General features: G+C 46.8%; 4 protein-coding genes across 10 annotated transcripts; 2 read left to right on the top strand and 2 right to left on the bottom strand.

Annotated features, from left to right (window-relative positions):
- Positions 1-8: 8 nt before the first annotated feature.
- Positions 9-16,626, bottom strand: pio (piopio). Of its 4 annotated transcripts, NM_166677.3 has the most exons (9): positions 16,503-16,626; positions 15,793-16,030; positions 9,066-9,124; positions 8,446-8,494; positions 5,697-5,919; positions 5,572-5,638; positions 1,532-2,013; positions 1,157-1,475; positions 9-1,103 (listed from the first exon to the last, which is right to left on the bottom strand). In NM_166677.3, exons 3-9 carry the CDS (start codon positions 9,114-9,116, stop codon positions 906-908), a joined length of 1,389 nt encoding a protein of 462 aa, NP_726461.1. In that variant the 5' UTR covers positions 9,117-9,124; positions 15,793-16,030; positions 16,503-16,626; the 3' UTR covers positions 9-905. The 4 variants fall into 4 exon arrangements, with proteins under 4 accessions (NP_726461.1, NP_001163295.1, NP_001286849.1 ...); NM_001169824.2 differs by having other exon boundaries at positions 15,793-16,626; NM_001299920.1 differs by lacking the exons at positions 15,793-16,030; positions 16,503-16,626 and adding an exon at positions 10,085-10,164.
- A 1,417-nt stretch (positions 16,627-18,043) lies between these two features.
- Positions 18,044-19,624, top strand: CG4681 (uncharacterized protein). Its single transcript, NM_138093.4, has 2 exons — positions 18,044-18,844; positions 18,929-19,624. The coding sequence occupies exons 1-2, from the start codon at positions 18,273-18,275 to the stop codon at positions 19,521-19,523; spliced, it is 1,167 nt and encodes a 388-aa protein (NP_611937.2). The 5' UTR covers positions 18,044-18,272; the 3' UTR covers positions 19,524-19,624.
- Positions 19,625-19,727: 103 nt separating this feature from the next.
- SIFa (SIFamide) lies at positions 19,728-20,305 on the top strand. The gene is made up of 2 exons (NM_001259567.2): positions 19,728-19,937; positions 19,990-20,305. Exons 1-2 carry the CDS (start codon positions 19,805-19,807, stop codon positions 20,073-20,075), a joined length of 219 nt encoding a protein of 72 aa, NP_001246496.1. The 5' UTR covers positions 19,728-19,804; the 3' UTR covers positions 20,076-20,305.
- Positions 20,195-23,312, bottom strand: Start1. Of its 4 annotated transcripts, none has more exons than NM_206217.3 (12): positions 22,971-23,312; positions 22,782-22,912; positions 22,572-22,720; positions 22,351-22,509; positions 22,242-22,295; positions 22,048-22,180; positions 21,861-21,994; positions 21,525-21,677; positions 21,366-21,470; positions 20,764-21,305; positions 20,572-20,718; positions 20,195-20,505 (listed from the first exon to the last, which is right to left on the bottom strand). In NM_206217.3, exons 2-11 carry the CDS (start codon positions 22,879-22,881, stop codon positions 20,610-20,612), a joined length of 1,638 nt encoding a protein of 545 aa, NP_995939.1. In that variant the 5' UTR covers positions 22,882-22,912; positions 22,971-23,312; the 3' UTR covers positions 20,195-20,505; positions 20,572-20,609. The 4 variants fall into 4 exon arrangements, with proteins under 4 accessions (NP_995939.1, NP_001246495.1, NP_611936.2 ...); NM_001259566.2 differs by having other exon boundaries at positions 20,572-20,695; NM_138092.3 differs by having other exon boundaries at positions 20,572-20,695; positions 23,138-23,312.
- Between the last annotated feature and the right edge of the window lie 49 nt (positions 23,313-23,361).

The following is a 23,361-nucleotide window of genomic DNA, read 5'->3' as shown; positions in this document are numbered from 1 at the left end:
CAGATATTAGGGTCAGTTTGAGTTTATTGTTCATTGATTAATATTAACTTAGAGCTACACTAAATTGAGCTTCAGTATGAATTGAATCGCGTGGCTTGTACGGCTCCAGAGGAGCATTCTGGTTGCATCCTGGCAGTGGACGTCGGAATGCTCGATTGAAGCGGTGCAAATGCTGAGCTTAGTTTGAGAACTGTTCACTTCTGCCTTCATATATGTTATATATATACCATGTATAATAGGTGGCTGATCCGGACGGCTGAATTATAATAAGGGCTAGAACTCCTGCCGCATGGGAATTAAGTACGTAAATCGATGACAAGAAAGTGTTTAGGAAATTCTACTAGAAGGGCAGTTGGTCATCCGAAGAGTAAATAAATTACGCGTAGTGCATTCATAGTAAGGCATTAAGTAGATACGAGTACAAATATCACCTGAGCGTCGGCTGCTGCATTCGTTGTTAGTTCGACAGATTGTTCTGGGAATGGGGTTAGTCAGGGATGTAGAAACACGCTTAGGAGGGGGGGCGAGTCCAACACCGACTGTGCGGAACAGAGCTCGATGGGTGTCCATTTCCGAATGTGGATGTGGACCAAGATCTCTGCGACATTAGCGGGCAATGGGGATGGACCCCGGCCATTGCCCGGTAATCTCTGCACATCATTTGCAACTTAGGCTAGGCTTAATCTAAGAAACAGCCGCTGGACCAGACTGGTCTGACTGCTCCGGCATCCTAAAACTAAGTGGCTCCAACTCTACCAATCGTTGACTACCGCAGCGCACCTGCGCGACCGAATCTCCTCCTGGGAACCATCTGATTTTTTAACACTTTGAGTGTTTTGGATTTTGGAAACGTTGAATTTAGAATCTCCTCCTGGGGACTATCCATCCTCCTCATCTTCCCGCGCTTAGCTGCTGTGCGAGAAGGCGGTGTTCGTGTAGGGTCCACTGTAGATGGAGCTGCCAGAGTTGGACACCGTCTTGGTGCTCCTGCGCGCCATGATGCAGAGAACGGCGGCGACCACGGCTAGCATAAGGATCAATCCGGCGATGGCAATGGCTATGGCGAAGGTGCGTTGCGAAACGCACAGGGCGTCGTCCAGAGTCTATGGTAAAGGGGTATTAATCACATGCCATCAAACATTTCCTGTCCACATACCTTCTCCTTGTAAACCGCGTCCTCGTCGCTGTCGTTGGCGTTTTCGTTCTCATTCACATATAGGCCAGAGAAGACCTCAATGGTGGCGGGCAGACCGTCCTCCTCCTTGCTGTCCGCGGCGGCTTGGCGCTTGGGCCTCTTGCCGCTGCACTGGGGAGCCTCCTGGCAGGTGGGGTCCTCCAGGGCGCACAGTCGCACGTTGCACTGGTAGTACACGGAGGTGGTGTAGGGGAACTTGTGCGCCGGAAAGGTCACGTTGGCTGCCAATCGGTCTTGGGTGTAGTTGAACTGACCCATGATCTCGTTGTCCATGGGGCAGCTGAAGGAACAGAGTGTTGTATATACCATATCCATACGGATTGAAATCCATCTTACCCATCTTCGCCCACCAGTCGCTGCTCTCCCCAGCCCAGACCATCGCGAACTATGCAGTCCGTGACATGGAGTCCGTAAACCTTCTGCTTATCGATGCTGATGACAATGGTCAGAGGATCACCGATCTTCACATCGTCGGCAATTTTGTGCTCGTCGTTGTAGATCTTCATGTGGCAGCCTGGCATGGGGATCTCGTTGTTGGTCACGTCCTCCTCCTGCGTCGGGGCATTCGCATCGTAGACATCCTCCTCGTCCAGGTCGTCGTCCTGCTGCTTGTCCAGCGATCGTCCGTACTCCCGCCGATCATCGCTGCGGAAGGCCTGTGGCTTCTGGGCGTGCTTGCGCAGGTACTTTTTGGGCTTCATGGCTGCGTCCCGACTCTTGTACGCACAGCGGACGTGGTAGCCACGTCCCAGGTCCGTGATGAGCTTTAGGTGGGGCTGCAGCACGATGGTGTTGAAGAACTCAATGCCACCGTCATCCTGAAAGATAGGATTAATTTACATTTAAGAATTTTAAACGAACGTGTCATTACAATCTATTACCTATAAATGGGAACTTTTCATAAAGTCACCACATATCGACAAAAGAGCTGGAAAACAAACCCGTTCGCCCCCAATACGCCACTCGAGCTGAGCTGTACAACATCTTGTACAGATCTTATAAGTTCCGAAAACTGGATACCGAAGTCGAGAAGTCATATCATCCACCTGAACCCAAGTAGAATGGCGACTTCTCATTATGCATACAGATTCACGCTTGGCTGCAGCCAGAAATCGCCCCTCAGAGTTGAATGTGCGACCCAAGTCAAACAATACCATATGCCCAAGCCATGGGGGCTGTGGAGCACTTCCTGAAGTCGCCTTCAGAATGGTGCTAGAGCCGATCAGCCAGGTGTGACGTTTCGTCGGCGATCTGCGGGCCTTATCTCCTCGGAAATTAGCCAAGTTTGCATGATGAATTTCAATAGCTTCTGCTTGGGCACTTGGAGAAGTCAAGAATACTGCCACCATCATGATGCAATTTCCCTTACTAGAGAACTTTAATTGGATATCCACTGGTAGCAAATTCATTAGGACCTACTGCTTAGTATGCAGAGATTCATAATTGAATTCTCTTAAAGAATTACTCAAGGAAATATAGCATATTAATAATATATAGCCCCTTGTAATTCCAATAAAGGTTCCTCAAAAAATATATTTATATTGAGAGACGACGATCTAACTTCCCGAACTTCGAACTTTTTCGCTCTGTGCACTGGTAACGGGTTATTCGCCCATCGGTGATTGTGCTAATTCCAGCGGACAGCAGAAACAAATCGAGTACACACTCGATGGCTTTGGCTTGGCCAACCGAAAGCCAACTCCGCGGAAGAAAGGTGAGGTAATGACGGAGTACTCCATGCAATGCACGCCGCCCGCTCGGAAGTTTTGTAATTGGGTCTGTACAGATTTGGGCACGGAAGTTCTTCGCTTAAGTGGGCCCTCCTCGGGCGTCCATTCTTAATGGCCAGCACCGATGTTTGTTGCTATAGCAGGCAGTAATCGACGGCTGAAGAAGCCGACTTTCTGTAGATTTAGACGCTGGTCAGTGCGATTTATTGCCCAACACGGTTTCCGCCTAAAACAAGCCGAGAAACTGTTAGGAAAATAAGAAGATGGAGCGGGCAGGGTCTTCCTTTGTTGCCCAAGTCCCCGAGAACCGTTGACAGTTATGTTCGAGGGTAAGTTCTCAGCATCTGGGCATCATCATCTCGAGACAATGGCCAATAAAAAGCATAATAAAGTGACATTTAAGACTTCGAGCACGGGCAGCGGCGGTTCTAACGGTAGAAAGCCCTATTATGTCATTATAACACTTCTCCGCGTAAATACGGAGCTCGTCTCTGCTCCGGAGCCAGTGTAAATGTATCGGATGGCATCGGCTGGAAAACAGGTTCGGAACGGATGCGTGGGAGTCAGTCGCCGCACTGACCTTCGCTCCAAACACGGCGGTAGCTGCTGCCTTTAAATATCAATATCGGCCATAAACCGCTTACATGTCCGAACACTTTTGGCCTTTTCATGGTCATCCGACGGCATTGGTGGCCAATGAACGCATTGCCAGCGAACAGAACAAATTGATTTCGACGCGAGATGGCTTACTTATCGGAGCTGTGAACAATTGCCTACGATAGCAGTCGGGAGTTTAGAGTTCTGGGATGGCAGCAATTAATTTTTAATTAAAAATCTCTGACGACCCTGTGAGTGCTGTGAGTGCTGATCGCACTGTTCGTGGCTCATTTAATTATGCCTGACATGCGCACAGCCGAGACCCTCGACTTCCAGCGGAGCAAGTACCAGTCGCTCAATGGCAGCAGATGTGTCGGCCTGTCACGCGACTTTTTACACTGCAATGAGCTCATCTCGACGCGGATGACGTAAGGCAGGATAGCTGCCATTAGGGGACTGCACGCTGGATGAGACCCGCTCATCGTCTTTAATGACAAACATTTAAGACATCTACCAAGCGACGGGCCTTGGCCAATGTTGATTTTCCACTGTTTGCGGGGGGTAAATAATGTTTACTGATTCTTGCTTATTGAACACTCGGCGTGAATTGCTTGGATCAACAAAAAAGGCGGGTCGGCGAAGGACAAAGCCGTAAAAACGAAAGACTTAGGCAACGAACTAAGTGAAAAGAATACTTATGTGCTATATATGGTTGGTAGACCTCGAGTAAAAACATCATTATATCTGTAAACGGTTAACCACTAAAAGCATTGCTATCAAGTCTGGCCATTCTCTATTAGTTCTATTCAAATCCAAGCACTAATCTGCGAGTGACGATTTTTTGCCAAAATCAATCAAAAACAAATGACTAGGCAGCGAACTTAGTTATGCAAAGTTTTTGGCGTGTAATTAGTTATTATTAGTTTTTTTGTTCCTAAGTACCTATTTTTCATAATTAATATTAAATCGCAATAAAACGTTTCCAGATATCTATATTGTTAGATTGTGAAGCAGCTAGCCTCCATAACATCTAGTGGTTCTGTTGCCTCATCGACTAAATGGCGGCTATCGTAACTGCAATTAAAATTGGTAATTTCAGAAATTGTGTCAATCCAATCAAGCGAAAGGAAGGAGAAGGAGCAGCAGCCGCGAATTACAAAACACTGCCCCATAAATGCCGAGAAATTGCATTAATATGTACCACAATCGGACCGAGGCAGTGGCTTCAAAATGCCAGCCGATGCGTGAGTTGCAGCCACATTAGCCCGGTTAAGTGCTAATTGAGATTTTAAAATGAATCCGAGCACAACGCAGCCCGTTGTTTGCCCGAATCGATCGAGTGAATGAGCCAATAAATAAGTCGAGCCATATAAGCATTAGACTAGCCCAATGTGAGACTGAAATTTATATGGCACATCTCGGCCGTCTTTCGGATCATTCGATATGGCTTACAGGGACATGGGAGACAGCTCGTCATGGCTGATCGGGCGCATGAGATCAGTAATACACTTGATTGGCTCTGAGATCTTGGGAAATCTAGCACTGAGTGAAACTAGCTGGCAAATGTAATTAAAAAAGCTTCTGACACGTTTCTATACAACATACTAGAATGATTTTATTTAAAAATTCATCTTTTATGCAATCACTCAATCATTTCTGGCTCGCTCTAACTAAGCGACAGACATTTATAGTTGCCAAGCCCATTACTAATGGTTCCCCATCTTACCCAGCACATCTAACGACTGCTATTTTAGATAGAATCTCCGTGAAGCCATCACAATCGCATCATTAGTTCTGCCGCAAAAGGTGCGTGAGTTGGCCATTTGAGATTCAACCTTTCAATGGACTCATCATCTTGGCATATGGACTTTACCTTGTAACCAATGAGTCGGGTCTGCCTGCCTTATAAGTGCTTAAACTTAATGTTTAATTTTTTATTTGCATGCCAAAATGGCAGAACGAGTTGCCCGGTACGTGGCGTCACCTATGTACATACGTATCACCTGTCTGAGTGGGAGTTTTCTGGGGAGGATGGGGTTCTAGACTTACCGTTTCCTTCGGCATCGTGTTGCAAGATCTCAGGGGCAGCTTATATCGCAGGGAGCCCACATGATCTCTGCGGTGGAGGGACGTGGATTAGAATCCAGATTGGACTGGCTAAAGTGCGGACTCACCTGTACTCGCTCAAGCAGGTGGAGTTCTTGGACAGGCCTTTCGGGTAGATCATGCCGCTGAACAGGCCCGTTTCGTGGTTCGGAGGAGCGTCTTTAATGGTGATCAGCATCGATCCGGAGAGGCACTTGATCCGCACACTCGGCTCCACCGCCGGCTTAGAGGTGGAGGCCACCTCCGCCTCCGCCGCCGCAATCGCATCGCTCAGCGAGCTCTGGGCATCTTCTGCAAGGGAAATCGATGTCGGGAAATTATGAAATGCAAACAGAAACACGACAGGCCCACTCCCAAAAAAGCACAGTTAGGCGACCCAATGGATGCCGCATCCACCTTGGCATCCTCGAGAGCCGTTAGCATAAATCATGAGCAAGCCAAGACAATGGCCCATGGGAGCAGTATTTAGTTAGGACTGCAACTGCAAGCAGACTTTAAATGGCATGCGGAAGACTATAGCAAACAACAATGAACTGAGAAAAAATTCAAAGGTTTTACAAATTGTACTTAATTAATGCTATAAAAGAAATATAAAGAGATCAAGAAAAATCACAAATATCGACTTGAGGTAATATATCTAGCTCTCATTGTTAAAGGATAGAAAATCAACACTAGGTGCAATTATTTATCAACAAACACAGTTGTTTCTTTCAGTGCATGTTCATGACATTGAGAAGCCATTGAAGCGGCAACTTCGAAAATCGGCAGAAGCAGCAACTGGGGGCGCAGACACGCCACAGAAGCTCGGGGCGATTAGAAAACGGCACGCCGCAAGTTCCTTGAACTTTGCGAACCATTCGATGCACTGCCGGGGATTTGGAGGTGCTCGTGGCGTTTCCTGCTTTTAGCCAGCCATCGCAGAGCCGAGAACTCCCCGCTAGCTCCTCTGCAAAGGTACACAATTGGATTCCAAGACCCAGAGCAACTCCAAGACCAAGAGCAAGACCAATAGCAAGAGAACAGACTGGAGAAGAGCTGCCCAGGCACGTTCGCCCTGGCAGTTGACGGTGTGTATTCAGCGGTGTGTATATGGATCGGATGGGATGCGATGGGACGGGATGCCTTCGGTCGAGGCGGTTCAACGAACCTTGCAGCATTTCGCATCACTTACTGCGGTTCTGGCAAAGTAATTGCATGCAACACGGCCGTCGCAGAGCCGGTTTTCTTACTCCACTGGAATGGAATCCACTCGGCGGCTTGGCGAGCACATAAAACATTTAATGGCTTTCTATTATGTATAATTTTACGGTCTCCGCAGGCGAGCAGAGCTGCACTCTTCAAATAGAACGAACTAGACCGGGCCTAAGTTGCCCTTCCTCAAGTTGCTGTTCCCTTGGCACTTGGCGAACAAAGAAAATGCAAGCCTAAATAGGCGTGTGTATCGAGTTGCAGAGAAAAACAAATCAACTTCGCAGTTTTAAGTTATGGTTCATACATTTATGAGATACTTCGTGATTTAGATCTGATTCGAGCAAACTATCGATCGCTTTCACCGATTCTTGGACTCCGACAAATTTTAAGTGCAAAGATGGACGAGATTGCGCCGGAAAATAAGTCAAGACAGCAATGAAATGAGTGGAAAGGTGGACCAGGATCAAATCGACGCCCTGATCGCGGTTTTGGCTGCTGCAATAAGGAGCTCATATTTGACGAAAAGGGTAGGAGAAATTAATTCTAAGAAGCCAACTCTAGAGTCAGAGCCAACTCCGCTCACGGATGAAGAGGTGTGTTTGCGGTTCATGGTTTTACACAAGTGATCCTTCTTACACGATAATCTACACCTTCTCTTAAGCAAGGAAGTTAATGTTCCAAAACAGAGTATTAATTGGGAGAAGAAGAGGTTAGCTCCTAAAGAAATCACAAGGATTTCAACCCGGTGCAGCGGAAGTGGATATTCGACAGTCGCTGCTCCTGCCACCGAAAACCAGGTGGCAACCAGGGTCAGTTCTTCACCTACCAGCAGTTTCTCAACTAGCTGGACTTGCTCCAGCAATCGCTGTCAGAGCATGGCTCCTAGGTCACCAGGGTCTTAGCCAAATCACAATCCCAAGCCCTCTCCACTCCAAGCCCAGCCGAAAACGCAATGTGAAAGCCAGAAGGAAGTGTGCCGCAATGCTCGCCAGTCGCCCCTCAATGAGGCAGCTCCAAAGCCTCCAAAGCGACTTCACTGGACCGCTGTTTGCCATGCGATTATAATACCTCGTTTTGGTTTTTGGCAAACAGAGTCAACAGAGATTTGGCAACCGGAGAGACAACAGCCAGCTTAGCGGGTTTACTTAACAATGGCAAAAACGCTGGCGGATTAAGTGGAGTGCCTTTATAACTAATTAGGTAATGCTTCGCCAATTTGAAGGGGAACCAATTCATCAGGCATTGCTATCCATTTTATAAATATACATATTTGTAAGCTGCTGGTTACGTCATGATGGATTTCTAACTAGGTACTTTGTGTTTAAATACTCTTCCTACTTAACCTTAAATTTATACTAAATATTCCCAATTTGATTATATTCTCTCTTCTGTTTACTTCTGTTTGAGCGGAAACTACAATAGTTGATAACTTCGATTTCGATGGCTCATTTGAATATTATTTTATGTTTTTCAAGCGACTAACAAAGCGCCCAACTGTGTTTAATCTTGCCAGCGTCTGTCTGCGTTACCAATTGGCTGGCAATTTTTCTTTGGGCCCCCAGTGGCTCGGTGTCCCAATCCATAGAATTCGGTTTAGCTTCCTAATGAACAGATTTATGTACTCACTCATTGCCGTTGGAATCTGCGCCGCGTGCGTCGTCAGAGCTGCGATTGTCTGCAAAGAAAGTGGAGACAAGTCACTCATTAGCATAGTTGGTATATATGCTACTCTATCCGATCCAATCAGGTCCGACCATGGACCATGGATGCCCGACCCCTTTTCAAGCACAAAGCGTTGACATAAATCACGACAAGCCGAAATTAAGTCCCTGGCCTAATCCATCGCCAGTAAGCTTCTTTAATTAAAGGGGAAATTTCGATTTCGTGTTGCCGGCGAGTAGGGGAACCGCTGCATTCTCACGATTCTGAGGCTCCTTTGGACGGACTGGCAAACTTTCGCCAGTCTGGGTTAGAGTTGAACCCGAGCCCGAACCTGAATCTCGGATCTTTGGGGCCAAGCCAAGCGGCTTAGAATGGCGCTGGTGTGCCACTTTTGGCCACTCGGATTCGCGTTTAGCATACTGAGGAGGGGAGCAGTCGCTGTGGCCTCCAGTCCCGCATCCAGGTTAATCGCATTGGCATGCAATTGTCATTCAGCGGGCTGCCTGATTGATGTGTTCTGGCCGACTCCAGCAATTTTCCATTTCGATGGGCCTGGGGAAGAGAACCCAGTGCAGAATACTTACGATTAAGTGCAGCGCCGTGTGGAAAGCGTCCATTCGAGTGCCTGTCTTCATGGTGCGAGCTGCAAGAGTGAGAGAAGACCGAAAGACGGATATTAAGCCTTGGCAAATAGTCAAAACCGAAAATATAAACTGAAAGCCGCCGAAACCGGTTCCACACCCACTGCTCACATATAGCATTATGCTAAATCACTCGAACACAGCGATTCTGTAATGAATATCGTGGCCCAAAGGCAACTTTCTGCTGCCAAATGGGTCAAGTCAACAGCGGCGAATTTGGGTTCGCGTGCTGGCTTAGCTCATTGCAAATGGGTTAGCCTCGCACCAAGTGGTGCTGGTTATTCGAGGAACTCCACATCTCGGCATCTCGGCGGTGCCAGCCGTCGAGCGCTGGGCAAACAGACAGCCACCAAGTGCAACTCATGGCAGCGTGGCATCATGACTCGTGTTTCCGCATTTTCTCGGCAACAGAAGCTGCTGCATTACGAGATATTAAGCGCATATCAATAGCCCGTGACAAACGGTTTTCCACTTCCTGCCGATCGCTGAGAACTTTGCAGGCGAGTCACATCCTCATGGTGGTCACTACACAGAAAGAAATATGTGGCAATCGGAGTCGAGTCATCTATAAGCCCGGATAATATACTTCGGCACGCCATCAAAAATGTAATTTGGTTTATTAAATTGAAATAACCGTTTCAAAAAGAAGTGCTCCATGTATACTATTTTATGTCTTTGTCTTAACTAAGTAGATCTTTTGTAGAAACCCATTTCATAGTACCATACTACCACCACCCAGATGATATCGGAAATGAGATCATTTTTTTGCCGTGCATGTGGATCGGTGTTTTGGGCGTCGCAAGACAACAAAATGCGGCTTACACTGATGGCCGAGAGGCGATAATGATTTGTTGTTACTGCTGACGCTGCCAACACATTTCATTCACCACACACACACACACACACACAAGGGAGCGGAGTGATGATGTCACAAGACCAGCACTCTATCTACATCCACTCACCCCGGATCAAGATACAGACTCGAAGATACGACCGCTTATTATCCGAGAGGTGTAATCTCGCTGGGAGTCTGGTTGCTATTGAAATTGGTTCGGGGAGAAGCACGGAATTGGGTCAATAGATCCGCTGGAAATTGATAGATTGCTGGCATTATGCGGTGAGCACACGTCAATTTGTCAAAGCTGGAGGCCCACACTTCCTGAACACCAGGCGATCGATCCGTAAGTAGACAAACGTGGCTCGAAACCGAATGCAAATTGCCAACTGACGCCAGTGGAGCCAGTAACATCCCACCAACGTACTCGCGCCCCCTCCACTGGCATTGCAATAAATTAGCTAAAATTAGCAAATGACGCAAGCGACTCTAAGCGAGATACATGGCTAAAAAGCTCGGATTGAAAACGCACCTCATGCAGGCAAAAAATGAGTTGGAAAAATGCGGCGGAGCACGCCAACGAGCATTATGAATAATGACTTTGATTGGCATCTGCTCTCGTTACCCAGTTCGGGCTAAAAAGCGAGCAAAGGAAACAAACATGATGCCCAATGTCCAATGTTCGGTGGAAATGGCAAGCTGACCTTCAATTGCGATCATCGGTGATAAGGGAAATTGCACGAAATTGGGGCACAAATTGCAGATACCTTGTCATATCATAGTCATAATGAAGGCATGCGAGAATACTCGTAGTCGAGGATTGATAGTAAGTAGTATTATTGGTGTCCAAGAACTCCTGACCAGAATGAAAATAATTCGTTGATGATTCACGGTCCAATCAATCGTGTGCATTCGAATGTAACGAATGGCTACGAGTGTCGATTTGAATTCATTTGACACACATTTCCCAGAGCAAATAGCAGCGAAGCAACTAAACAAACATTCGGTAAGACTGAAAACAAAAAACCAACAAAATGGGCCGTGCAACTGAATAAATTAAATGGGTTTTGCGTGCCAGGCGGACCACAGAGTTGTGTGCTTTATGTTTTTGTTAAAAGTTTAAACAATTGCAGTTTCATTGGAGTGTGTGCTCTGCTAATGTTAATGTGGCAGCTAAGTGACCTCGCGTGTTTCCATTTTCCCGTAGTTTATTTGCCCTAAACACCCAACGCGGGTGTGCAAAAAAAGTAGTTTTGAAATGCACACTTAGCTTTACGGCTTTCTGCTTGAGCAAAATCGCTGGGAATAAGGGAAAAATGGGAAAAGTGGTAAATAGCGTGAAAAAAGCGCGTAACTGTGCGTGAAATTGCGCCCAGCTGAGTATTTGGAAATGATTCCAAATAAATCCGAATCCAAACCCCAATGAAGTGGATAATTAAAGGGAACCGACCTCTCGCCGATCCATCAACATATCTGGGTGAACCACTTTAATCTAGGCGCACATCTGGGAACCTTTGGAAACCTCAGCCAGTCAATTAGAATATCTGACGACTCCCATCTCGAAACTCAGATCTGGTTCCAATCTGAATTGCCAAAGGCATTGGCAAATCACAAACAGAAACTGTGCTAAGCACACAAACCCATAGAAACCCATAACGTGGCTGACCCATTTGGAACTATGCTGATGGTGGTGGTGGAGGGGATGTGTGGGGTTCTACCAACTTTCGGTTGCGGTTTGCCATTAAAATGGGAAATCTCGTCGTACATCGCGACGTAGTGTGATCAATCACACTCGGAGAAAAATGTCTTGTCATGTCGAGATCAATTTGAAGATTTCACATATTGATTAAATAAGAATTAAGGTAAGGAGGGTAAGTGTTAGCCGCTAATATCAAATACTTCGAATTCAACACGTTGCCATAGTCTTCTAGGTACAATGGCATTCACATATCGAGCCAAACTTTCTTCCTGTGTAGCATAGCGATGCGTAGAGCTAATTTCGCTGCAATTCCGCTGGCGTAGAAAGTAAGTTGGGGCGGGTTAGGGCCTTAAAGGCCGACCTCCGAAGACTAAAGACCGAAGACCGAAGACTGAAGCGAACTTCGGAGCGAAGATGCATTGTGCGATTGTCCCGCATTGTTCTTAATGACGGCAATTAACGAGTCGAACAAAAAGGGCAGCTATGGCCATTCGCCGATTGAGGTCAGAGCGGCTTTATAGCCAGACTTCGGGCTCAGCTTTTACTTTTACTCAGGTCCGAAATTCTAGTTGGCCAGCGGGCTGGGGCTAATCAAGCGTCGGAGATCAATGGCAATTGAGGCATCGACTTTCACCTGCTTGCGTATGCAGGCTCTGCTTTGTTTCTGGAAATTAGAATTTTAAATTGCGACTTCAGATGCAGCAATTAGCTGGCACTTTATGGGGGATTGATAGCTAGTCAGGTAGGTAGCCGAGAGCCAGCGGATCGGAACGAACCTATAGCCACCCGGCGATTGTCCCAAGGTCAGTGCAATTGTCTCGCCGCAGCCATTGTTCGCCTCAAATGAGCTAACAATGCTGTTAATTTGCTGTTGGCCAATTGCAATAAACGCCAACGCCGATTCCGTTTATAGATTTAATAGATTGGGCCAACGACAGCCGACCAGGCTCTAATGGGCAATTGGCCATTAAGGCAATGTGAGAACTCGAAAATCGCGCATCATTAGGGGGTCTTAAAGTGGAAAAACGCAACTCCACCCTCTTGGCCAAATGCGCTGACCTGGTTGTTGCCACACGCATCAAACTGGAGCGTGGAGACATCGGGTCTTGCCACACACTGTGCGAACCAAGTTTGGGCTTAAGACCAAAAACTGCCCAATGCGTTGCGTGTCACTGCTCTTGCTGCTGTCACGAAGTTATGTAAGTTCTCTGCAAATGGCGAGCTTCTCTGCCATTTGTCAAGATGTCCAATTGGGCTCAAACCAACTGGCCAATATGCAAACCGCTGATTGGACACCCACAATCGCTCGGCCCGCGGCGCTGCCTAAATATATTTTTCTCTCCCATTTTGACGCCTAATTTTTGTGGCCGCAGGCTTGCTTATTGCCACGAAGAAAAAATATGTACGAAATAGCAAAAAAAAAAAAACAAACGGCAAAGAAATTCGCATTGAACGTGACTTGAGCTGAGCTGTAGACATGAATGTGTTTGATTTTTATCAGCCGGGTCTACAATATTTCAGTTTCAGCCATTTATTTTGCTCTTTTTGCTGTTGCCGTGCTTTTTGCCTTTTGACTGGCGCCCATTGTTACCCGCTGTTTTTATGGTTTTTTTTTCTTTCAGCCCAAAGGCACAGCTGAAACTAGTTTTGTAGTTCCGTTTTTGCTTGGCTGGGGTTTCGCGTCTAGAAGTACTAAAAATCCAGCCTCCCAGCTGCTCGTACATTGGCAGCTACTGCTGGTCAGAATCAGCCAAATTCATCATTAAAACTTATTCATTGAGCCCCCTTTTTTTTAAAGCTAATTATTGTTTGTGATGAGGGACTCGACTGATGAGTTCGAGAAATGGGCATTGCTTATTAATGACAGGCCGAGCTGACCTTACGTTTCCCATAATAAGTTTATGCAAGTTTCCTCGGCTCAGTACTTAAGTAACTAACTTTTGAGGAGGATTTCCTCTAAACCATAAATAGTCTCGTACTTGAAGTTAATGAGCGTAGAACTTCACTGAGATAAATCACTTGTAGTGTCATAAATGCTAAACTTAGACATTGATATCATAGACGATCGCTACTATATTACAATAATTTATTTATCTTATATCTTAGTGTCTGAGAACTTAACACACCAAGTATTGGCCACAGTTCTGTGCCCACTTCCTTCGAGCACAGTCCGCAGTTCAAAAGTCTTGGCCTGCCACTCCCCTTTTAAGGCTTGGATTTGAAAGTGTTTGGAATGAATTGAACAACCTCGTGGTCGGTCGACTGCAGTCGCGGGGTTTTGCGTGGGGTTGATCTAAGGTAAAAGCCTGCATTTAAGTCCGCTTGAGTTTGCCAATGTTGGTTTAATTCGCCAGTGGTGGTGGAGGAGGCTGGAGAGTGGGGGATCAACTAGCCAGACGACTTTTCATTTTGGCCGAAAACAAACAAGCAACCCAATGCAGAGTGTCCGTTTAACGGGGGGCAAGCGAAGCTTGTGACTCACGGCTGGGTTTGGGGCACGCCTTTCGCTAGCATTTGGGTTTTTGCATAATTAGTGCTGAGCGCCAACGTGTCGTATGAGTAATGCAGTCGCGAAGTTCGTTGCCTAAGTCTTTCGTTTCAACTGTAAATCAATACCAACGAGCAGGCGGAAATCTAACGCTGAAAAGGTCTTGGCCTGGTTGAATGACCTCACCATTTTTGGCGCTTTCTTTGTTAGTTCTTCCGCGGGAGATTATAAATCAATCACACAGCTTTTGGCAATCAAGCCCACACGCATTTCTCGGCTTAGTTCATAAACCCCCAAAAATCCGTCATATGTCTTCACTTCTCTCACTTAGCTGAGCACACACATCGCCAGGCAGCAAAATAATACGAAATTATACGTACAATCATATTTTCCGTCTTTACCTTATTTTGTGCCCGCTTCAAGGTCACTGCGAGTTGTTGTCTGGCTGTTATATAAACAAGTTAACTACACGATGGCTCAGAAACTGGTATTCGAGCAGCTCGGGCGCAGATTCGCCTTTTAATTATACAAATTTTACGCTTGCGTTGGCGTTCCTCGACGCAAAGCTTTCCGAGAATGCCGGAGAACTTGGAAATATCCAACAGAAGTTGGAGATAAACGCCTTTGGCGGATGAGCCATTATTCACTAGTCAAGGCGTTGTATTCAACGCAGATGAAGACCATTACATTGGCCAACTACAATATTTTGATGGCTAACAAACCACAAATTAACCAATTAATAGGCCATGCATCACCGAAAAGGGAAAGGCCGTGCATCACATTCCCATAGTCCAAAGATGATGCAAGTGTCGGATCGGGATGGGTTCGGGGTTCATCTCTCCATCAATCAACATTTCTAATTGCTTCTTTAGACGCCAACCCGAACACAATGGAACGAACATAATTATGGCTGTGTGATCCGTGGAAGTGCTAAAAGTTCCACAAGGAGAAGAACCCGGTCTCAGCTCATGTGGGTAATGTTGGGTCAGCCAATTAGCAACAGATTCTGGCTTATAATGGCCGCACACGGAGTGGGGGTAAATGTGAATGGACCTTTGATTCCAAGAGCCCGATGACACATTACTTATGCGGTGCGCATCCAGAAATGGGCATTGAAAAACGGGAAAGAAGGCAGGAAAAGCGGATGGAAGACGGATGTCCGTGATGTGGCTACTCAAATAGCCAATTGCCGATGGCCAACCCCATCGCGGCCATATTTGTGTCCCCAGATGATGCAACTGGCTGCGAACTTGGCAGCCAACATCGGCCACTGGCAACCTTGGCAAACAGGTTCAGATCCCCGGACAGATGGCTTCTCAGGCCGCTTTTCAGATAAGGCCCATTTCATTTGCACAGAAAACAGATTGCAACGCTTCTTCAATTTGTTCCCCCGAGTACAAGTATTGGTATTCCGTGAATTCCGAATTTCGAGCGAGGCGAAGTGAAGCCAACCGGTTTGGCTGATGGATTTTTGGCACATCCACAGCGTCGGCGATTTATGAAGTCATCTTTTAAGGCTGTTTTGGGTTTGTTTTTGCAAACGGCACAGCTTTGATTTTCTGCCTGATTTTAACTGTTTCTTTTTGCGGGTTTCGGGTTTCTGGTTATTCGATTATGGCTTTTCAAACAGCAACTCCGCAACACTCACCTCTAGCCAACTTCGCCCTTTTTGCGTAATCCAATTTGTTATGTGTCCGTTGTTGCGATTTCGCTGTGCCTTAAACTGGTTGCCCGGAACGATGATGATTTTAGATATTTTCACGAATTTTGGTTTCACATTAGTTTGATTTTGTTTTTATGTACTTCCTAAGTGTTTTTTTTTTTTTTTGCGGGCTTCCTCTATAATTATTTCGTTTTGTGGCCAACACTCGTTTTACATGTTAACGCTGCGGGAATTGCACATTTAAGAGTTGGCCAAGAGTGGTAAAGAGACGCTAAGAGCTGCTCTTTGTGCGAATTGTGGCAAATAATCCGAGCTGTTGTTGTTGCTGCTGCTGCTGCTGCTATTACGCCGTCTCAACACAAAAGACTGAGGCAACAAACTTCCCGACACTTTTGCACTTCCCCAGAAAACAACGCGAAATATTCAAAAGATTCACAAATCATTCAGCACGTATTTACTGGCCCGGTTCAACCACCCGTCGAGCTTAATCGCTTCCCAAGGGCAACAACAATCAGAGAAAATCACGACAGAAACATCACAGGCACAACAGCAACAACCGCAACTATTTCAAATCTCGGAAACCCATGAACGTCTCTTGGAGCCACGGAAAGCCGTTTCAAATCCACACGCACGATCCAATTAGAACCGGGTAAACGGAGCCATAACCGCAGAGCTACGCCACTCGAAAAACTCACGCACGATTCGGGATCGAAACGAATCGGAATAGCAATCGAAATCGAAGCGATGGGATCGATGGGATAGAGGTTCGTTGAGCGCTGTGGATGTGTCTCGCACACCGACCTGGCCAAGACTGACTGGGCCCGAAACCGAGCCACTCGCACTCCGACGAAAACGCCAAGACGATGGCCGACAACCGGTCTTGCCAAGATTCGGAGTGGCGGCGCTCTGGGATTTTCGGAGCAATTGGCAAGTCTATGTGCGCTCTTCCGACGATCTCTTCACTAAGGCATAGTATAGTATCGCCTCAATTGGCGGTGGCCGCGGTGTCGCTGCCAGTTTTACAGCAGCAACACGTCGTCCAGCTGAGCTGCACTTGATGACCGGCGGGACTGGCGGCCACGCTCCGCTGGCTCCCTTTAATACACCTACGGCTGCGGGTCCAGATTGTCTTTCTAATGAGTGCGGCATAATTAGAGGGTCGGGCGGCGGTCATCCCATATCGCAAGTGTGCACATAGAGAAACATTGGGCTGGAAACCTCAACAAAAAACCCTATATTCCCTAGCTAAGGTTTTTTTAAATTTAAATATTTTTTGCCATATTCTTTAATGTTTGTTTGTGATTAAAATTTATAAAAATGCTTTGATTCGAAGCACTCTAGACTAAGTTTCCAAGTATCCAGGTGGTATCCAAGTGTCTTTGGAGCGCCTCCAGGCCAACGTCATGCTTTCGGCCACAGCTGTGCGCTCGCAACTGGAAGTCAGGTTCTGCTCAAACTTGGCAGCAGATCGGTGCAATTATGGCCAGTGTGTGGGCTGTCACCAGAACACCTTGATGACGGCATATATGGCCACTGGTGGGGCTGACTGCTTGGACTGACGAGGCTTCTCTGTGGGACACATGCTGCTCTTCTTTTGTTTTACTCGGTAGGCACATAAATCTTGAACTTGTCTCTACATTCTGTGAACCCAGCGCCCTTGCAACCTCGAGATCCCAGGTGCGAGTACAGGTAGCTGTGACACCTCGGAGACCCCGAGTTGTTGTTACTTTCTGCCGTATTTCCCTTGAAGCTGCCCGTCGCTGTTTATACTTTAGTTCTATCAATATTTATTATTATTATGCGTGTTCCTCTGTTTCGGTTATACATGTGTGGGGAAAACTTGGATGAAGTGGACGAATTATTCTTTTGAGACGTGAGAGAATTCTACAAGGACTGGGATGGGTAAATCCCTCACCATTTGGCATTATAGGTACTTTACACAAATAAAATATAAGCATATATTTATGAGTGGAAATTTTTTAAATAATTTAAAATGTATTATTTATTTATTATATATTTATGTTAAAATAGTTAAGCAAGCTCTTAAGAGCATGGCCTGCCCACCTTATTGACTATAAATAAATTTAAATAAAAAATTTTCCAACTCCTCAATCCGTCGAAAAGGGGAAGTCCAAGCGACAGTCGTCGGGGGGACAATCGAACAAACCGAAAACCACCCCATTGAACAGCAACAGGACATGGAGTTCCGGAGGGACCAGGCCGATTCCCAAAAGGCGGCCGGGGGATTCAGGACTACGTAGCCGGGGTAACTGTCACTGTTTGGCGTCCGGAAAATTTATTAACTCCAGCCGAATTTATAGTATTAACCTTGATATAGCCGTGTGGAGCTACTAGCAAATTAAATCTGAGAAAAATTCAATGTGTGTAGATTGTCCAGGTCTTTTATCAAATCACAATCGTTGTTGCAAGAAACTTAGCCACCGTCCTCGCATCGACCCACCGTAATGGCCGAGCTTCTGTCCCGCGAGAAGGAGCTCTTTAAGATAAACCAGGAGCTGAATCTCCTGACCCTCAGTCCAGCTGCCGACGCCATGTATCCGGCAAAGGGGTCATCCAAATCCACGGCGGTGGCGGTGCCGCGCTTCGCCACCTTCCAGAAACAAAAGGGGCCGAGCAGCCTGCTCCGGAAAAAGGGTGCTCCCACGGCGTGCACGAAGGCAGCCCCGAAAGCTTCGCCAGGCAGAGAGACGGTGCCCACAGCCCGTTCGCCGATGCCCGATATGAGTCTGCTGACCAAGTCCAAGCCCGCTGCCGGACCCACCTCGCCCACCCCCCGCAATCTTTCCAAATTTAGTACCTTCACGAAGGATGTGAGCAGCAAGACGGCTACGTATGTCAAGTACCGGAACCCAAACTTTAGCGAGAGTCCTTCGTTGGACGAACTGCTGCGTAACGACGCCGATGAGGCAAACCGAAAACCAGATGTGGTCGAAGTGGAGGTCACACAGAAGCGAGAGAGCACAACCGTCGTCAATGGCCAGCTGAAGAAGCAGGTCACCAAGGACAACTTTATTAAGTAAGAAACCCCAAAGACTAAAAATAATATGATCAGCTAAACAGTATGAATTCTTACAAACCATGACTAATTTTCGCCTTTTAGATTCCTCAAGGCCAAGGTGGCCATTCTGGAAGAGGATCACGCTCAACACGCCGGAGAGTTGATCCGACAGAAGGAGCAGCTTGAGCACGCCTTGGAAGCGCAACGCAAGTCAGAGCACCAGCGCGACCAGGCGATCAACTCCAACAAGCACCTCTCCGAGCAACTGATGCGGTCCGAACGGCAGTGCGAGGGTTTCAACCAGCGCCAGAAGGAGCAGCAGCTCGAGTTCATCACCCAGCAGCGGGAGCTGGAGGTGCTGAAGCGGGATGCCAAGGTTTCCAGGCAGACGAACATAAACCTGGAGAACCGACTGTCCCGCGTCCAGGAGGATGCAGACGCTGCCCGCCAGGAACTCAAGCTGCTGCGCGAGGAGCAGCGCGACCAGTTGGAGGCGCATCGGAAGGAACTAAAGCTGCGGGACAGCCGGATCCGGGCTCTTAAACGCCAGCGCGGCGACCTGCTCAACGCGTACAAGAAGCAGCTCTACATGATCGACAACCTGAAGCGCCAGACCATCTGTTTGGAGCAGTCGGCAGCCATCGGATTCGGCGAGAAGGAGTTCAACAAGGTGCTCGACTGGAATGCCAAGACGTGAGCCCTCCTGCATTATGAAATCCAGCCTAGGTTAAGCATAACTCAGCTATGTACATAAGTGGAATATAATTACATTTTATGGTCTCACTCGAAAAACTCCCCAAGCAATCTGGTTTTCAATTATCTCGCGGTAACTCGATTAGGCGCGCAGCATCCTTCTGCTCGGTTGGCGAGTATAAAAGTCAGGGATTCGCCTTGTTTTGTCACAGAATCATCCGGTTTCTAACACAGCTCAGACCTTCCTTCCTTTCACTGCCCACAACGCTCACCGAAAACTGCAAGATGGCTCTTCGATTCACACTCACTCTGCTCCTGGTCACGATCCTGGTCGCAGCCATACTTTTGGGCTCCAGTGAGGCAGCCTACAGGAAGCCTCCGTTCAACGGCAGCATCTTCGGCAAACGCAACAGCCTAGGTAAGTCGAAAATCCGTATCCCGTTAAAGCCTCCACCAATATCCCCTTCCAGACTACGACAGCGCCAAAATGAGCGCCGTTTGCGAGGTGGCCATGGAGGCGTGTCCCATGTGGTTTCCCCAGAACGACAGCAAATAGGACCACGCCCTGCGACTCCGCCTCCAAGAACTGATCTCGAGCCTACGACTAACACACCAGCGACAGGTGGGCAGATGCTGTGCCTGCTCGTGCGACTGAATGTGGAAATGCCGGACGTTAAAAAAGTCATGTATAAAATTTATAATGTAAGCCGTGCATATAGGTACATAGAACTTATGCCATACATATACATAAAATACTCAATAAACTTACAGCACTGAACTCGCTCTCCTGCTTCAAATTATTGAAATATTCTATTAGATACCTTGCTGCGAACAGCACTCGCTTGAGATACAATGGGATTTAAATTAAAATACGGATTACTGATTTCCTAGTGGGTCCTGGGGGCTCGACCACGCCCCTTCTGCCTCAGTTCGTTGACATGCTTGCGCAGATTGCTAATGTAGTCGGTCATGGACGAGGTGAGGGCCTGAAAATCACCATCGAAACAATTATCCAATAAACAAGAAACAAGTAGGTGTTGAACGGCACTTACTGCATCCAGGACATAGCGAGGAATATAGCCTTTTAGGTCTAGGCAAAGCACCCACTCCACAATGCAGCTATCCGATTTTCCAACGATTTCACGAAACGCAAACCCACTGACAATGTTCTGCCCTCTGAAAATTGAAGAGTCAACCGACTGTAATTGTGTACTTTCATCCAATCTTATAGTCCCGAAACCAACCTTGTGTATTTGGGTGAAGGTGGAACGGCAGCATATTGCACACTAACCGCCGAAGTGACCCAAACCCTGTCCTTGGTTTTTCCCACGCTGGGTACATTTGGTTTCGTCATGTTATTCGCTTCGCCGTCGACCTTGTCCTTAGCATCCTCGAACTCGTCCTGATCCAATGGCGGTGGCTCCTCGTCAAAGTTCACGATGGGACCTAGGCTCTTGGCGCCCAAGCTGTTGCCCAGGGTGTCAAAAGGCATAGCGGCTCCCTTGGATGAAGTGGGAAACGTTGCCTTGCAACTAGACACGCTACTGGGCAGCAGTGGGGTGTTTGAGTCACCATCGGAAATGGTACTAACACTACCCTCGCAAGACCGATTTAGACTGCTGTTCCCATCATCGCTGCTGAGCTGAGCCGTCTCATCGTCATCGCAGATTTGACCATTGTAAAAGAGCCTACAAGACCGCAAGTTCACGAAGTCGCGGCTCTTCACCATGCCACCTCCTCCGCCCACGGATACCTGATAGGTAATATCGGTGTAGGAGTTGATTTTCTGTGCGAAACACTCAATATAATCAGGAGTTTTAAATCGTCATGTTGTGTGCCCACTCACGCGTACTATCTTGGACTCCAAAAGAGCAGGATTCCACTTGGGACAGTCTTCAATGCGATAGAACAGATCTTCCATCAGAGCCTTTGCAGGATACTTGATGCGGGCCTGTGAAGTTTACGTATAAGAAGAAATATTCCCTGATCATTGCTTTACCCTTACCGTCAACTTGTAGATCTTTCCAATCTTGTCGCGCTGAGTGCTGTGTATGGTGTCGCCTTTCTGGTTAACTTTTTCCACCTTCCAGTCACTTGACTCGATGATCTCGTAGGCCTTTCGAAGGCAATCCAATCCCATTTGTGTGTACTCATCATCCTGTAAAGTGAACGAATAAAAAATCTTAGAAATGCGGGAAAAACTCCCAGAACTACCGATGTCATTGGATCAGACTCTTTGGAGATATGGTGACAAAATCAATTGTGCTTCATTTTATATTTCCACTAGATTCACTTTCTTATTCTGGACAGACTTAAAAATGCGCATTCATGAATAACATACCAACTCATCCTCCTCGTCGGAATGACGAGCCGTGTCCATGAGTGAATAAAAATCGGTTACACTTTGCGGAGGCCGTTCTTGCTCAATCAAAATGGCAGGCTGTTCCATGGGTGTGCGATCATTTGAAGTCATAGCTTAAATGCGAAAATCAATGAATATGATATGGGGATCTGTCTGCGTAACTTACTCCGGAAATAGTGTTGGGCATGTCGCTCTTGAGGAATCACCCTACAGTCCAGGAACCAGGCTTCTCCCCAAGCCAGTATGAACGAGGTTATTATGAGGATTACCTCAAATACCTGCTGCTTTGAATCCAGCCACTGAAAGATTCACACGAAATTATCTAAGAGTACATTAAGGTGGCTGGTTTCTCAGGCTTACATCGAACACAAACACCTTCGAGATGAGGAACAAGCAAGACCCACTTGTAGAGAGCTGCAGAAATAATTAGATATAAAAGGAATTCTATAATTGGAAAGCAAAACTATACCGCTATGATGGACCAGTGATTGATGTACAATATGGCGTAGAAAAATATGAGCACCAAAAATCGGCAGATAGCGACTGCCACAACATCAAAGAGCGATTTGTAGATGGTGTACTCCACGATTTGTTTGTGGAAGGCAGTGAATATATTGTCTCCATTGATCTGGGAACAGAAATGCATGGTAAATAGCATCGTAATCTCATTGGAATGCCTCCATCCCCTACCACAATGCAAATGAGCCACAGCAGCGAAACGAAGACCAAGTCGAATGTGACGAAGAGGCAGAAAAACCTTCGAACCACGGACATCCTGCCATCCTGCATATAACCGGCCAAGAAGTCCTCCGTAATCAGGTTTATGGAATGTGCCCGTGCTGAAGTCGGTGGGAGATCGTTATGGCTTGGGCGGGATCATTTAATCATTGCTATACTCACACATATCATACTGCATGTTGTAAGCGCTATTTCCCTGCCGAGCGTTGGCCAGGATGAGCTGGGCGGTACTGCGGACATCACTTGGATCCATATTGGACATGGCGAGCGGTTATATTTGGCCTAGCTCATGTCTGGAAATAAAGGCAACTATGTACGTATACTACAATTCACATATCGAAGACAATATACCTTTGCATGCAAATGTAAATAAACCTAGTTTTCGAATCTGGAGCAGATTCAGTGCCGATACGCACAAATGACTCGTCAGCCTGGAGTTCTTTGTTTTTTTTTTACTCAGCCATAAACAAATGGTATCGTATTATCTTGCAAGAACCCGCATAATTTGCGAGAAGTACCTCTATATTTCCGGTAGGCACAGGTTGGTTATGTTAATAAGTCTCTAATACTAGAAGGTGCACAACTAATTCCGGTTCTAATAATACTATTAGATTTGCAGTTGTCCCAATTTATATTAATTGCACTATCGAAACAAAAGGAACACCGAATGCAAGAAACGAATCAGCTGTTTAGTGTGCCGGGCTGGGAAAACACCAAAAAAACCGAGTTAAAAAAAAATACC

Source organism: Drosophila melanogaster, chromosome 2R, assembly GCF_000001215.4.
Source record: "Drosophila melanogaster chromosome 2R".
NCBI classification, from domain to species: Eukaryota; Metazoa; Arthropoda; class Insecta; order Diptera; family Drosophilidae; genus Drosophila; species Drosophila melanogaster.
The sequence above is the reverse complement of the archived record's forward strand: the minus strand, read 5'-3'. Positions and strand labels throughout refer to the sequence as shown.